A 17,738-nucleotide genomic window follows, 5' to 3' on the forward strand; every position below is an offset into this window, starting at 1 on the left:
AGATATAGAGACCATGAGAGTTTTAGTGGCCTATTTTAAAATAAATCGAACTACAGAAGGAGCAAATACAAACAAATCTGTAAACCTGCGCAGATGGAATAAGGAAAGCAGCAGAGTTAAAGGGTTCATTTTTCTGGAGAGTTAACCAGTATTTCTAGTTGCCTCGAGACAATAAGCAAACCAGACTTATGGAGGCATTACAGAAGTAGTCTGAGGTCTGAATCTGTTTGCCAGGTACAATTCTATGAGAGGAAAGTTTGTCTTTACTGCAATAATCCCAGAAACTGACTTTATAAAATTAGAAGAATATAGGCCCTGACGTGATCTCACAAAATGAAGTAGTTTCATCTCCTACTTTAAAGTCAACTATACCTAGTTCATTCCTGACAGCTATTTATTTAATCTGCCCTTAAAATCTCACATGAAGGAGATTATTAATAAAGAGTCTGTTCTATTATATCATTTTGGACAAAAAGCCTTCCTTAATATCTAGACTTTACTACAGTTTAAGCATCTTTTTTCTCCATCTCAAGTGAATGTGGTAAAAGGCTGATTACCCTTATGTTTTTATGAATCATTTATATACAGGGAAGATGTGACAAGTTTTCCATATTTTGTGCTTTCCTAGATCAAACTGGAGGAGTTAATAGTAACTGCAATGACAGACAAAACCAGTGAAGCAGTATAAAATCTACAGTGAGGAAGTTTTTAAGTCTCATGCACAGTAGTTATTTATGAGTATTTAAATCACTTCTTTTCCAAACAGAATTTTCATCAGCGTTATAATCGTGATTTAAACAAAAATAAATCAGTCATCTCCACTTCTTTTCTAAACAGAATTTTTCATCAGCATTATAATCATGATTTAAACAAAAATAAATCAGTCATCTCCACTTCTTTTCTAAACAGAATTTTTCATCAGCATTATAATCATGATTTAAACAAAAATAAATTAAATTAGTCTTTCCTTGAGGGGTAGCCTTTACCACAGTTCTGTGTTCTCCAGAACACAAAAGCGATGGTAAAAGGTGCCAACTGACGTGGTGACAGTGTCTAAAAGCTTTCTTCGCAGAGCATCCAAACAGGCACAATGACAGTATTTCTACACTCATCTCTCCAGATATTTCACTTGTGAAATAAAGCAGTCATGCCACAAAGTGAATTAACAGCCACGTTCTCATCAAGACGTTAAGCAAAAAGTCAGCGTGTTTGTGCTAGTAAAAAAACCCATGAAATATTCCTCCAGTACTTATCTCCTAAACAGGACAATCATGCTCAGGGGTTTGTCTAAAAGCACAATGTAAACTCCTGTTCTTCAGCAAGGTACCTCACTGTGTAGAATACTGTGGTGCAGATCAAAGTATCTCTTCCTCCAAACACATGCATGTATTCAGCTAAAAAGCTGGCTTAACGAACAATCTTTTGTTACAGGATATTACTTTCAGATGTATTTTAGACTGTGTGAAACACCCAGTACACATCCTTAAAATTCAATAAATCTAAAATTAAGTAAGTACAAGGAGATTGAATAATGACAATATATAAACTGTCAATAATACAAACAGATAAATAATCATCTTGGCCAAGCCTGACAAATCTTACAAGATAAACACTGTAAAATTAATTTAGCTTAATCTCAGCACTCAGTAATACGGTTTTACGACTGCAGTTACAAGCCTTGTCACAAACAAATGAGTTTAGTTTTGCATTTAATATACATGACTCAAAGACCGCAACAGGATGAGATAGATGATACTTTTATTTTCTGTACTCCTTCCAAAAATTGTATTTCCTCTTACCTTGAATCTATTAGTGAACAGCTCCAGTTTTGGAAATAACTCTCTGTTGGTATACAGACTCTGAAGAGCTTTCAAACACTTCAACCTCACTTCACCTTGCTAAATAAAACACACTAAGATTAGCTGATAGAATACCCTAATCAAATGCACATGAATATTAAATAATATCATATTGTAATTTGTTTAATGTACATTTAAAATTTTATGCAAATGAGTTACCAAAGCCAATTTGCAATTCAGCTAAAAAACAAAAACCACATGCAGCTGCCTACAAACAATGTTAAATTTTCTCCCTATTTGCATATATAAAGAATTTAATGTGCCATCAGTTAAACGTCTGTTACTGTTTCCCTTTCAAGTAACTCCACAAAAAAATAAAGAATGTAGCAAGTAAATACAAAATAAAGACATATGATCTCAAGTCTTAATGACAGTAACAAAACCAGCACTTGTGGCGGATGGGAGGGGGTGCAGTTTGAGACTTTCTTTTCTGTCATAAAAGATACCGATTTCCCTAATCTATCCCCTCACAATCCAGACTTGCCAGTTACTTCTCCAAGTATTAAGCTGCTGCCTTAATGTCAGTACAAAAATCTTGGTGAAGACAGTGAGGCTATTCATCTTTAGGAAAGAGACTATAGGTAACTTCTGCCTGACATCTGGTGTGGACAATCAATGCCCAAGTGTTCAAAATGACTGAGCATGAGCTGCCTGGAGCCCACTCAAGCAACTCAGCCATCTCTGAGCATTGTCTCTCTTTTTCCCAGGGACAGAAGGAATACACACTGGATTTATTATTCTGAAATTTTCTACATCCCACCTCTCATCATAAGACAGGCACAGGTTGAAGGATGCAAAAGGCCTGAGAGACCCTCCAGTGGGGAGCAGGCTGCTGCCACAAGAACAACACATCTAAGCCCCAGCCTGACGAGCCCTTGGGAAGAAGAGCAGCTTGTGTCCGTCTGTCTGAGTTGTTCCGGTGGCAGCAGCTCATTCCCAGCTGCTCTTTAGATGGGGGTTGCTTTGATCTGGTGAGCTGAAGGCAGCAAATGTGGGTGTCACGAGACAGTGCCTATGGATCAAGGTTTGTTGCCTACAGGAACACTGATGATAAAGAGAAGGGCTGGATCCCCCGGGCACATGCACATCATCTGGCTGGCTTCAGATGTACAATTCAGCTCAACTGCATAGTCTGGGCAAACTACGGATTCTTCTTGAAAAATATTTGTAGATAGCAAAAAGGTTATAAACACAAATCTGCTCAAATATAATCTGTAGAGTTTAAAGCAGTGTGAACTTACTTTTGTGAAAGAGAGTACACTACCAAGTCTAAGGCCTTAAGCTGCTCAAGAACTAATATAAATTATTGAACTTTATAAATAAAACTCCATACCTAGAAGGCTTCATTGCAGAGCCTGTCTATTCTATAAGCAAGTCTGTATTTTAAAAACTGCTCAAGCTAAAAACTGAAAGAACATTCAGAGACTGACAAAAACAGAAGCTAAAAATCCTTATTTTGAAGTTTCTTTCCTCCTTCTCACCTATTTAAAAAATTGAAACAGAAGATAAAAGAAGGACAGAAGTTGAAAGGAGGATTTTCAGAAGAACTTTTCCTTGAAGAACTATTGTTCCTGAGAAATCATCCCTTTACATCTGTGAGGAGTCTCTGAGCACTCATGCTCTCTTCTAGGGATCTTTTTGACTACCATTGCAGAGGAAGTAATTGGGATGAAAGTTATGTTTAAAGGATCTATCCTAAGATTTTTCAAGGTACAGAAAAGAACTTTCTTGAAGAAAAATTTTATATGGATGTGATCAACTGCTAAATAAGCACAGAGGAATGCTGCTTGTCATTCTTCTATTAACGGTACCTATGTTGCAGTACCAGAAATGGTGTTTCCTCTGCTACGTGGCATTCAGAAAGGCCAGGATCTCTGGAGTAGTCAGTAATCATTAGAAGAGGATGTAAGCCTCTTAAGGCCTTAGCTTATTTAGCCACAGAGGATCAGTATCAGTTTTGGCACATGACGAATACTACGGAGCTACAGTGAGGTAGCAGGTTTAGTTACAGCTCCACTGAAGACCGTCCCACTTGTGAGCAGATGGCTCGTTATTCAGCCAGTGCTGTAGTCCCAAAATGCAAAATTCTAAATTGGTTAGGTACAGAAAAAAGTATCAGTGCCAAAAGCAGAGAAACTTGAGACCTGTGCAGATAAGGTTTGGATTCCCCGTGAAGTCCAAAGCCCTTGTGGACTTCACCGAACACCGTGGATCAATGGTCCCAGAGTTAAGTTCAGGCCTGATACTGAGGGTCTCTGTAAGTCTTAAGTGAGCAAATCAAGCAAGGTATGTAGGAAGCAAACCTGTGAACATTTGGTACTTGCATGGCCTGCCAGGAGACTGAAGCCAGATGCTAACAAAAGCGTACTGAACCAGGCTACTATCCTCCTGCCGCTCACCAGATCCAAGGCAGTCTATTGACTGTAGGAGCAGGTGAGGAAGAGAGAAAGGTTGTGTTACACCTGGTCCCCCTAGCTGAGAGCAAAGGCTGAGGAGACACAGAGGCAATCCCTGGGAATGACTGCCTTTCTTGGCAAGCAAATGATAGGAGGAGGACTTTCTCTGATAGAAGGTCTGGTTTTTAAGCTGTTGGTCAAGGATGGAATTCATCTCTTTGGAGAGGGAACAGCCCCTGCATGTCAGCTTGCTAATCCTGTTAAGAAGGTTTTAAAATAGAGTCAGCGGAGATTAGCGACAGGAACCCACGGGGAAGCATAAACAGCAATGACCTGAATAAGAACCTAAGAAAGGCAGAAGTGAAGGTGTACATGGATACACTGCATTGAAGTTCAGAATGGAGGGGGAGAAATGTCCCACAGGCCATCAACATGCCAGACACGAGATGTCTCTTGAGTAACTATGAGAATTACCCAAGTAACATGAGCTCTTAACACTCCAAACACTTTTTGGGAAAAGAAACACAGCAGAAATTTCCTATCTAGCAAGGAAGTAAGTGGGTGGGAATGCTGAAGTTAGGGTATTTCCTAAGAAACTTAAGCCAGGGTAAAAGCTGCAAACACAGTGATGCAGAGCTAGGACAGGAACAGACTTACTTAACAAAGAGATGAACTTATTTAACTAATTAATTAATTAGGAGGTCAAGCACAAGATAAATACAAAAACCGAAGGAAGATAAAATAAAAAAGGCCTGGGCACAGGATGGAAAGGACACAAGAGGTAAAGAAGAAAACTTTCTGTAATTATCTTTGTAGCACAACAAAGGAAAGTTATTTTGCTTTGAAGGAAGAGGAAAAAAGTAATTGTTACTTTTTATGTGCACAGTGGGTAGGAAAAGAAATAATAAATTAAAATTACAACACAGACTATTTAGTTGATGTTAGGAAGAACGTTTTAGTGGCAAACATAGTTAAGCACTCAAACTGCTACAGAAAGCTGTGGAAAACCCAACACTAGAGGTTTTTTCAGAAAATGACTGTCTGTGAGAAACACTGCAGATACACAGTGAACTCTGCCTTAAGCAGGAAAGCAATAAGCAAAAATATTTCCCAGACTAGATTTTAGCCAGATTTTCTGCAATTCTGAGCTGAACTTCATAGTCAGTGTGAGTCAACCTAAGGCAGCAAATATTTGCAACCATGCACTACCTTTAATTCTGTTAAAGAAAACGAGCACCACTTTCCAGCTATTTTTGTGTAGTCACATCTATGCTTTACAGACAGAAAGAACATATCTGAAAGGAAAGCCTTGCCATTTTCTAAGTAAATAACGGACAAAATATTTGCATTATCAGCATTCTAACAACTAAGACCTTCCATTCTCCTGAGTTTCATCTTCCAGAAAAACACACTTACTTGGGGTTTTGTCCAATTTATAATTGTGACACTTGATTATTGCAGAATCCTGAATTCATCCCCAGTGTCATCGGTTCTATGCATGCCTCTTTCTCCAGTCTAATTATTCCTGTAATTCCCCTTCCCTCGAAGCGTTTTTAGATAATTAATTATATATTTCTATTATTTTTGTTATATAAAAATATTTTTCACAAATATGAGAAATGCTTTGCACTAATACTTAATTGTTAATGCTTTCTTTTATTTACAACTTGAAATTAGAACCTAAAAACAAAAACATCAATTGTTTATCAACACCATTAAATGACAAACATTTCTCTTATTCTCCCTTTTTTTGTTGAGATAATCCTCCAGACGCTTTTGAGTTTTGAGCAAAAAATTGTTACCGCTGCTAATGAAGCAAAAAGCAATACATACAGCTTTCATGCCAGCAGTGTGGGGTAGTCTACATTTGTCTGGGAGAGCCATGCTCTACTCAAAATTCTCTTTAATATGGCAGACCTGTGAAAAAGAATCCATCCTGATGGAAACACACCATTTTCATATTTTTTACATGCGCATCACAGGATTCAAACCAACAATCTCTAACTCTTGCGTAAGTCTCACAGTGATCTATAGCCTGGCATCGAGCCAGCTTAGATTCTTATTAATGTTCCATACAGTCGATACTTTTGAGTATTAGTTTGCCATCTCCCAGTGAGAACCAGACTTCTCTTAACATTCAGGGATACCACAGCTCCAGAAATGGTAATTAAAGGTGCACCGCTATGTGTCAGCTCACGCGCCAGATGAAGGCTTAGATCACACAGAGATGATGACTTTCTGAGCCCTGAGAAACACAGTTTTAAGTATTTTTTTAAGAAGGTGGGGGGTCAAGAGAGCCAGCAAAGCTATTTCTCTCTTTTCACAATTCATGTTTCTTCTTTTGGATTTTTCCAATTCTTTTTTGGTGGCTAAGGGTATTCTGCTCTTTTTTTAAATTTATCAGGTTTTATTAATAGATAATTAATTTGCTCAGCTCTTTGCCCTACCATATTTCTGCAGACTACACTGTTTGGTTTTTTTTTCCTCCTGTGTAGAAAAATGACCGAAATTGCTGGGTATCTTCAATCCCACAGTTTATGGGATGACCATGATATACTGCGTTGCATTTTGATGCTCTAGGGTGGTGTATTTTGAGGTAATCTGCTGCCTAATGACAGAAATAGTTACACTGCCAGAGAGAAACTGATGAAAATGTCCTCCAGGACTTTAGTACCTACGGCAGGAGTAAGCAGTTGTGCTCTCTCTGCACGGGCCCACTCAATACCATTTACGAAGACACTGTGTATCATCTGATGCATTTTTTTTTGTTTCTCAAGCTTTCCCAAAACCAAGGAAATTAGGTACCAAGGAGATTATATAAACATTCAGAAGTTTGGAAAAACTACAATTCCAGTTTCTATATAATCGTAATAAAAACAAGTTCTATTTTTTCATCCTTTTAAGTTAGGATGCCATCATGATGAAGTATTCAAATACCATCTGTTTCAGAGGACCCTGGGTTCATTCCTTTCACAGAAATAGGCAATAAGTAAAGTAGAGGCATGCAAAGAAGGAAAAGGCATTTTCTTATGTGTTAGGAATTGGTTTAAGAACCATGACTGCCTAGGTATCCAGAGACACAATTATGGTTTCCAAACAGTTCCATGCATCAATAAAAAATGAGACATATCTTGTATATCAGGATATTAAACAGATTAGCTAGTGATTTAAAGACTGAGAACCCCAAGGCACTTCTGAGGCCTTCAACGATAAATATTACAAAGCTAGCAGAGGCAGGAGAGTAGCCTGATACAATTCTTTTGTGTCTGGTCCAGATGGAAAACCATTTTTTTCACCATAACACGGTAACTTAAAATTTGTCTGATATGAAATTACATATTAATTTTAAAAAAGCTGAGTTAAAAATATATGTTAAGGTTGCAGGAGATGACTAGATCCTGGCCTGAGGTTAAGCTAACTGAAGAGGATGTGAGAAACTATTGGACATGACATGAGAAATTGCTGCATGTGACAGACAACAGTGTGAGAAGCTGACACCAGTCACAGACAGCGCCTTGAGGAAAGGCTGGATTTCACAGATGCTTAAAGGGAGTTACATGAGAAATGGCTGGACTTCACAGATACTAGAAGGGGACTGAGAGCTGTGAAGTGCAACGCTACTAGATTCTGCTCTCCCATTGGAAGTACTACTTTCTGGAAATGTTCTGCTAGGATTAGAATGTGCTTCAAAAAATCCACTGCAATTATTCAAGGGATAATTTCTTTTTAATTAAAAGCCCTAGGAAAAAAAAAAACCCTCCACCACACCTAAAATCTTAATCCTCCAACCTGAGTTGACCTCCCCACTAAATTGGTAACTTGAAGCAATGATCTCCACCTCCTGAAGCATGCCTACTAGTGAGGCACACCAATATTAAAAATGAGGAACACAGATGGAGCAGCAGCTCTGCCACTCAAAGCACTGTGATGGCCATGTTTCCATGTCCAAGCTTTAATGATAGGAAGTGTAGTGCCTCTAGAGTAAACAGTGGTCATGGCTGATTGTAGCAGTAAGCACGATCTTCCTCTTAATCACGTTTTGTAACAATGAGATGTAATGTAAAAGTTTGGGGAAAGTTTGCAAAGTAAAAGTTTGAGAACTACAGGTTTAGAGAGGAAAGACATCCCATAGCTAGTATCTAAAGCATACAGGATACTCCTAACAAGTAAATTGCTGGTCCAAATCAAGGTAAGATGCAGAACCTTGTCAGCTGTAGCTAAAGCAGAAGACCCAGCGGCAGCTAACTTCCTTAGTGAAAGCTAACATCTAACTGATCTTGTTGAGACTTCAGCAAAAGAGTGACTGAGTCACATCCTCAATGTTAATATACTGTCCAAAGTTATTGTTGAAATTATCTTTTTAATTAATCAGCTATTAACTACCAGTTATGCAAGTCATCAGAATGAACTTGAAAACTTTTTAATTTTTTCCAGCAGTGCTCCTAGAAAAAAAAGAATAGTCTGAATCAGAATGCTGGAATTTAATGAGCATTTCAACAGCATAGGTAGGTCTCATCTGTTTTCCTTGCATAGTGTTAGCAAAAGAGTTTAGAGTAAAAGAAGTGCTGTTCTATCAGCGTTAGGAATGGGATACACTTGCTGCAGGAACTGAGTGGTCCCTAGGCCTGTTGCCACCCAGCAGAGGCATGTTGTGGATACCATCAGTACTAAGAACTGTGGTGAGGTAGGGAAGAACCTCTGGATATAAATCTTTTTGCTTCCACCTTGTGTTTCAACAATTTTCTGAAGAAAAAGCTAAAGAGAACCTTGAAGAGATTTTTCAAGGGAAAATGAATTGATGAGAGCTCCACTGGTTGTGGAGCCAGCGACGTCTGTTGGAGACCCAGAGATACTCTCTTTCCTCTAACTATTGGGCAATGTAAATGGAAGATACCTCTGGAAATCTCTTTTCCATTCTGCTTCAGACACAAGGTTCTCAGGGGTGATCTGAGGAGACTTCTCAGAAGAAACATTTCTATTACGATATTCTAACAGAGACTGAAAACACAAAAAGCACATGAACCAAGCACACAAGCTTAGGACTACTGTGTCCTAATTTAAGTGAATACCTTGAAATAAGCTGGTTGAAAGACAAATAACAGACAAGAAAAAAGAATAATCCCTTTACTAACCAAAGGTGATACACTAAACATGTCTCGGGTAGAGTAACACCAGCCATCTACAGTACACTCTGCTATGTACAGTAATACACAATACTTACCCTGTCATGTAGTGTCCAACCAACATATTTTAAATAACTATCATTCAGGAAGGCATCACTGTACATTTTCATCCAGACACCAATTTCTTCAATACAGACAGCTCTAATCTCAGCAATAGCATCACTAATAAGGAAAAAAGGAAAGAAAAGTATTAACCAGATTACAGACACATATCATTTTCTTCTCATTCCTGTTGCCCTAGCTATAATATTTTGCTTTTACTTTTGATGAACTTCACTATGTAGGGCCTGTCTACTGTTCTCACTACTATCTCACTGATTTTCTGTTCCTTTATGTCCTTCAACGCACTGATCTACCTAATAATTTCAATATTTCTACATTCAGATATGATATTTCCATAATCTAAAAAAACTCTCACCCTGGTTTGCTTCTTAGTCTATTACTCCTTCTTTTCAAACAGAATTATGAATTCAAGCTACAAACCTCTTCTAGACAATCATTTCTGAAACATCGTCACTGACATTTGCTTAGCAGGCTCAACTCTCTCCAGCGAGACGTGTAGAACAATTACAAGGTGGAAGAAGTTATTTGGTTTAACCAAAGGAGCCTGCCAGAGGGGCAGAATGGAATTTGGTACATAAACAGGTCTTGTTTCATGCACCGCATGAAAGCCCCTATAACAAAACCCAGGAGAATGTTTACATTTCAACATTGGTTTCTTCCACTTTTCTTGCTTTTTTCTACATTCTGACTGTGGTAAGTGATTGAAGAGGCAAAGATGTATCTCAGGCAGCCTTATCAGCTGCTTATTGAGGAGGGGCAGCAGGAAACTGTCTGGAGACATCACCTAAAGAGATCAGGGATGGAAATTATTTCAATCTGATTGGCACTTTCCTGCCTGACTGACATAGAGCATGGCATATTTACTAATAATGAATGACGGCTAAACAACGGGAAAAGGGATTGGGGCCATCTGGCCCTTTAGTAATTTCATCTCTGAGACATCTGTTACTATGAGAAATCGCTTGTGCCACTCCAGCTGGCACTGTTTCACAGTTCAAAATTTCAGCTGTAATAAAAGAGGAACATAAAGAGCCACTTTACAGAAGAAGGGAATGTCTGGTGCTTTGCAAACACTGGCCTTGCTTATAATTGAGACTCTTGTTCTGTATTTTTATAAAAAAATCTTTTTGGAAAAGTAATAAACATCAATTTAATTCTACAACAGCACCAACAGAGCCCAGAAATGAAATCTAATTAATGAAAAAATATATAAATTAAAATTCCAAGCTTCAAGCAAGAGAATAATTGCAAAATAAGAGAAACAGTATTTTTCCTAAAGTCTTCAATTTTACAAAATATAAATAAAATGCGCTCCATCTTATGCTCAAGATACTTACTGCTAAGTTCATACACACAAAATAGTGTAACAAAACCGTGATTACTTCATACTGTAACTGTCTATGTACTTCCAACCTTCAAACTGGTCCACCTCCGTAGCTGCCATTCTACTGTATAAGATCTTCCAGATACCAAGGTGAGAACCACAGTTCCTACATGAACATGGCAATCAATCACAGTATCACACATGACTAGATGTGACATTTCTGCAGTCAAGTCTCTGTTTTTCTCATTGAATTTCACATTATAGAGAGAAAACTGTACTGATGTAACAGCATAGAACATGCATTTAAAACTAATGTATGAATGTTAAGGGGAAATTTGTAGGAATGCCATCAAACCACTATTGTTTTCTCTCTTTGCCAAGGTGAAACACACTGATTCTATCAATTCCAAACAGAATCTTTAAAACTGGTCTGCCAAACTCACTGAAGACTCTATAACCTCAAAACCAAGGTAACGGTCAATCCGCAATGTAGACAAGCCACATTACAAGCAGAGTAGGGATTAAATAAGCTGTTCCTACCAGGGATTTCTCAAACAGGTTTTAGATACTGTAAGGATGAATGTGCTGAAAAATTACATTCAAGAGTTTGCACTATAAAAACAGCATTCGTTATGGGGAATGCAGCCACAATGAAGACAACTTTAAATTAAAACTATGAATATATTCATAAATACATGTCTAATTGTGTATTACTTTGCACTAAACTAGATTAGCCATTCTCTTTTATGGAATTATTTTTAAACTACTTTTAAAACAAAATATAGGTGGAAGGAATCAGAATGCAAGACTTAAAGAACAATCTAAAAGACTGATAACTATGAATCAATTAAAAAAAGGGGAGCCATATCTGCAGCAACACAAAGTAGCCATGAAGACATTTCCACTAGGGGATGACAGCCTGAGACCTCACATCCAAGTAGGTTATTTCACCACCTTATAAATTTAGTAACTGTGAAGCATTTTGGAAGGATTTAATGGCAATCCCAAAAAGAACCCAAGTGTCAACAGCTACTTAATCATGCAGCACAGCCAGCCAAAAATCAGGAAAATCCATCTTTTCCGTAAGAATGCATTCAAGCTTCCCTAGGCAGACAGTGAAAAACTTAGATCCCTAAGCTCTATGGACAAACACCCACTCCAAGCTGCTATTTATAATCTTAAAAACAAAAAAAAAAAAAAAAAGAGAGAGAAAAAGAAAAAAGAAAGAATAAACTTATTCAACTAATTACAAGATTTAGCACAATAAAATTTTAACATCTTCAGTATAATTGAAAATGGGAAAGAATCATGCATAAGGCACGTGAGACTAGCAAACAGATTCTAGTTGCTGGAGAGGCTGAAGAATTTGTAAGACACCAATTTCCCACTCCACCACCATCTTCCAGTACCAATAAGAATCATTAGTCTTCTTGCAGGAATCACTAACAGATTCCACATCCCTACAACGCTGTATCAAACATGATACAGCCAAAAAGCCTTTATACCTTTGCTATGCATGTGATCAATTGCTTGTTATTAAACTATAATTCTTTTCTTACAATTTTTACACACCTGAATATATTTTAGATTCTTGTCACAATCACTTTGAATTGTCTAGTTTTTTGAAAATACACAGTATTTCTGGATGACACAAGAACATATAAATACTAATCATACCAGCACTGGAAGTACTTCTGGAATAATTCATGCATTATTCATGATCATAATTATAAATTAGTGACATAAGTTTGTATTACTTGCCAAATGGTTCTAGAAAGGAACAGAATCTAGTCCAGCACAGAAACCAAAACTAATGCTGGATCTAGAAACATTAGACATAAAATATATTTAACCTTCTTTTCAGCACAAACTGCAAAGTGATGTCTACATGGTGAATGGGACCCTTAGAAAACTATTCGCAGCAAAATTCACAACCTATATTACTATTCTTAGTAAAGAGGCCTCCCCTAATGCAACTTCATGAAGAGAATTGACAAAAGGGGATCAGATAAGAAATTCACTGGTTCCTTTTAAAATTTTGGGTTGAGAAGGCAGGCCCATAAAACTTAGGACAAACCACAGCAAACAGTGTCAGGAAATAGGTTTGACTACTTGATTGTTTCAGAGAAACAATCATCAAAAGTGCCACTTCGGCATGTATTTCATGCTAAATTACACTTAAGTATTTTGATTAAGGCCAAAAGTATTTAGGACCCTGAAACACAGAGTGTATAATGGATAATTGGGATATGTCAGGTGGAGACCAATAATGCTCCTCAGGGTCTTGCTGGAGTGGTTGCCAGTTGCAACTCCCGAGTTCTCTCAGTCCATTTGACCACAAACTCATTTAGGTTAATCAAGACCAAAACTGAAAGCAATTTAAACTAACCTGGCTGATCTGTCCATCTGAAATGGATACCTTAAAGCATTACCAGTCTTGAGGGAAAACACCCAAGGCAAGAGATGGAGATGACTAGCAGAGGAGTAACTGCTTCAAGACTTCTTGGAAGCTCCGAAAGCATGTCTGACTACATTCTTATTGCATGTTTGCTTGCCTAATACAACCATTGGAGTTGTTGCTTTTCACATCTCGATCTTAAGACGGAGAGAACTACAGATAACCCTCAGAAGAACATGGTATTACTCAACATGCAAATTGGATATGAAGATAAGAGGTTTCAGTCAATGGGTTGGGATAAGAGTTAGTTTATAAGAAAACTTTCTAACAAAGACAGAAACGAGGGTCACTCACCTGCCTCTGCAGTTCTCTGAGATGGAATCTCAAATTCCCAGTCAAGGGACATGAAATGGTGCAGCTCTACAATAATATACCATTGCCAGTTGGACCAAACTATGCCTGTCTCTTGGGCTGCGTGGCTGTTTCTAAACATTCGGAAGGTGTAGTTATAGAGGACTGGACAAAATGTCTTTTCTACTTCTTTCTATGACTCTCTCATCTCTGGAGCTGAATTAGGACCCCATAAGGGAAGAAGAGTAAGAAAAATACAAGTGTGGAGAGCCCACTTCCAAAAATTCTGGTGAATGTTCACTGCACATCCCACTCCTGGAAGGGGTTGGTAAGCAGCACTCCGATTTCTAAGTAATTCTACACAGAGTGCTACTTAAACAGCTATTTCAATAATGTGTTACTAAGCTGATTATCCAACATTCTTGCCAGACCAAGGAATTGTATTGTTTGAAGGCATTACTTGAATTTCAAGATGTAGCTCTACATATCTCTAAAGCCAGTGTTTCCCGTACTAACACCTTTGCTTATATGAAGTATGATACCCGGCTTTGTAGGAAAGGGAGCAGTGTGTGTTTTTAAACTTAATATTAAGGTCAAACTCATTTAAGTACAAAGATGTAACTTCTTGCCTTTGTCTTTTTTTATGCCTATAAGCAACAAATGGTATCAGTAATTTCTACCTGTTTTTTCAACATACATAAAAACGTAATGCATTTTCTTGTCACCCAAGATGTGTGTTTCATCTCCTTAAGATAACATATTTAGGGGGAGGGAAAAGGATTCTTCTATGGTTTTGTTTGGATTTTCATTTCCCTGTGCTGACTGGTGTTTGCTCCTCTCAGTCTCTTACCCAATTCCTTACCAGATTTCCATCTAATATCCCCTCTCCCTTTTTTTCATGCAACACTCTTCATTTCCTAGAGCGGAACTCACATGCAACTTGTCATCATCATCCTGTTTACTCAGTAGGAGGGAAAGGAACGCCTTGAAAGAAGAGAGAAGCATCTTCTCTGTAAAGATGGCATCTACATTCGGCAAGTTTTACCTTAATTATCAGTATTGCCAAAATAATACTTCAGGACAAGCCCACTGCATTGAATAAATTCACAAAACCATCATGTCTGTGAGTCTGAGGATCACCATTCAGGTCTGCCAGAAGTTTAAACAGTAATAGTTCTGTTTTGCTGGACATTCGCGTCTGGAGGAAAAGCTCTTTGAGCATTCAAAACAAAAAGATATTATGAAGTGGGACTCAAATAAGAATTTTCTGAATCTTACCCTCTGACAGGGAAGTGTGTCCAGACACACATTGCTAAGTCAAAACCAGGTAAATATCAATAACAAAATTCTGACATCTCAGATAACTGTTGAGAGTGATGAGCATTTTGTAAATACTTCTTACATCTGAGAAGCTATGTGGCAATAATCTCAGAATCAAAGTAATCTCTGATATGCAGACACAACTGAAATGAAGAAACAGACCTCCCCTCCTTTTTTTTTTGGTAATATACATGGATCCTGCAAGCAATTTTCAGCTTGTTTAACCTCTGACAAAACAAAAAGGTTACTTTTAAGATCCTGGACCTACCAGTATATAGTATCTCATTACCACATAACAAAGGCATCAGACTCATACAGACGCAAAACTGGTTATTGTGAGATTAGGACCTCTGAACATCACCATATCCAAGCCCCCACACATGCCTTGTACAATCACTTTTTGAGTACTTCCAAGGACAGATATTCTCCAGCCTCTCTGGACAACCCGTTCCAGAGGCTGACTACCCTCACGGCCCTATTTACTACAGTGTCCATCTCTGCCTGTTTTACACTCACCAATATGAGCTCAGCAACTTGACTCTAACTGAATTTGCTCTTAGGTCTCCTCTTTGATGCTAACTCTCAGTTTTAGAGATGATAAAAAAAATAATCAATGGACAACCAAATATGTCAAAAAGCAACACAAAAATAGTCAGAAAGAGTGATTCAGGAAAGAGATAAGGAAATACGCAATGAGGTAGGTCATCTCCTGCATGTTTATTAAGAATATCTCAATTTTTGACCAAATCTGCTGTTAACACTAGACTAACATTACACCTAGAAAATTTTGTTCAGCTATTTCTGGATTTATTTATTTTTTTTAATGTGAGAAGTGAGCATTGAAGCCTTCCAATAAATTGGAAGCCAATCTACAGAAAGAAGATGTAGCCTTACTGCAACCCTAGCTTATTAGTAGGAAGACAGCTACATTCTCAAGGAAACAGTTTTGAGGGGCTTTTTGTTTAGATCAAGGACTTGCTATTTAAGTTACAAAGGTCACTAAGTATGAATCGCTGTGGCAGAGTCTGAATCATATTATGGAAAGGGATTTCTTCTCTGGGAATAATTAAAATGACGTTCTTTTGAAATCATTACCACTTGTGCATGGGCTAAGCACTGTAAAATGATGTCAAGTTTATAAATCATTTGAACTATTTGAGAGAAGGAATGCTTAAGAAACATTATGGAAGCAGTTAATAGTTTGAAATCCTTCCCTTTTTTCTCCCCCCGCAGCCCTGGTTTTCTCTTCCATTAGCTGTTTTTAATATGGATATTTTTTTTCCCTCTGTGTTCTTGTACAGATATGACTGCAGAAATTTGAATTTATGTTCTCTGTTGTCTACAGAGTACTCATATTCAGGTATGTGTTGTAACAGACTCTCTTAGGAGCTTCACAGAAGTTAAGGAAGCCAGAGAGATGATGACTCCTCATAGAAGTGGCTCTTGGGGGCAGGCTTGGAAGCAGTTACTTCTTCTGACCCTCTCTAAACAGTGGCAGAAGTGGTGCCACCCAACCTGCTCAGAGCACACCACTACTTGACTGATGGCAGCAAATTCTTCAGTGGTCTAATAGTGTCAGCCTGGGCATCGTTTTTCAGGGCACGGATAAGCAGAGTTTATTTTTTTGGCTTCTCCTTTGTTACAGAATATCAGCAAAATCAGGCCTTTACTAATGGTGGCAGAAGGCATGAAAAGAAACCAGGGTTACAAAAGGAGGATTTGAAAAGAAAGAAGAGGAAAGGAAACAGCATGCAGACCATCAAAAGGTAAAGTCTTTTCCCAACCCCACACAAGAGCATGAGTTACTAGGAAAATATTTTAAAGTGACTTCTTGTTTGATACAATACACTAAATTCTGAAGGGGGAAAATTGGAAAAACTCTTTGCATTTAATTTCTTTAACTTTATTACCTACACACCATAAAAGCTGCTTTCATAAAAAAATAGTGTGAGTGCTATACTGAGCTAATATCCTAATTTGTTGACTCTGTATAACCATCCTTCTGTTGCCATGTAGCTCAAGGCTTACTGACCAATTCCACTGCCTCTCAGACCTTTCAGACCCCCTCAGTTCACCACCCCTCCTTCATGACTTCCTCAGGAGGGAAGAAACAAATGGATAGCAAATGAAGTTGTCTCACAGGTGTGTGGGACAGAGTAAGTCTACAAGGTCGGAAGAACAAGGTAAGTGTGACATGCATGCAGGAAAAGAGGTTCTTTTCTGAGCAATCACTATACTGAGATCCCCTTTTTGCTGCTATGTCTGATCTCCTTGGAGCGATGCTCCCAGTACTGCTATAAGCTTTCTTTCAAGTATCATGCTTGGGTACTGAAGAGACATGCTCCAACTTCTCAGTGCTGTTCACACGCACATATTTCTTAGCACAGACCCCTTCTTCCAGGTTTCCTGCATGGTTTTCTCCATAATAACAATAACCCTGCCCACCTGAACTACAGGTTCCTCTTCACCTTCTAACCCTCTTCTCATACACCCCTTCTTGTTTTCTGTCATTTGTCTAAAAGATTTCTTAAATGGTAAAGTTTTAAACCAGAACTTCAATCTGAAAGGTTAATTGGATAGTTTAGTATCCTTGAATTTTATCTTTTGAGTTCAGTAAGTCAATTAACATTTAAAGAGCTGGTTTCACCAAGATGCTGCAGATGATCTGAGGTATCTCATGATGCAAAACAACCCTAAATCTATTTTAAAAGAATACTGCTATCTGATAAACCATACTCCAAAATAGCATGCACCAGTCCAAATCTACTGATTTGTGCAATTCTAAAGTAAACAGAAGTACATGCATGTGCACACTCACACATGCACATGAATATATATATATAA

At 38.0% G+C, this 17,738-nt stretch overlaps 1 protein-coding gene across 2 annotated transcripts in view; it reads right to left on the minus strand.

Moving 5' to 3' along the window:
- STAG1 (STAG1 cohesin complex component) overlaps nt 1-17,738 on the minus strand; it is a 155,478-nt gene that overhangs the window by 62,005 nt on the left and 75,735 nt on the right. For both annotated transcript variants that reach the window (XM_009813638.2, XM_009813630.2), the window contains exons 9-10: nt 9,477-9,600; nt 1,800-1,898 (exon numbers count right to left, since the gene is read on the minus strand). In XM_009813638.2, coding sequence (XP_009811940.1) covers nt 1,800-1,898; nt 9,477-9,600 — 223 coding nt within the window. The remainder of the gene's footprint in view (nt 1-1,799; nt 1,899-9,476; nt 9,601-17,738) is intronic.

Source organism: Gavia stellata, chromosome 11, assembly GCF_030936135.1.
Source record: "Gavia stellata isolate bGavSte3 chromosome 11, bGavSte3.hap2, whole genome shotgun sequence".
Taxonomy (NCBI): Eukaryota; Metazoa; Chordata; class Aves; order Gaviiformes; family Gaviidae; genus Gavia; species Gavia stellata.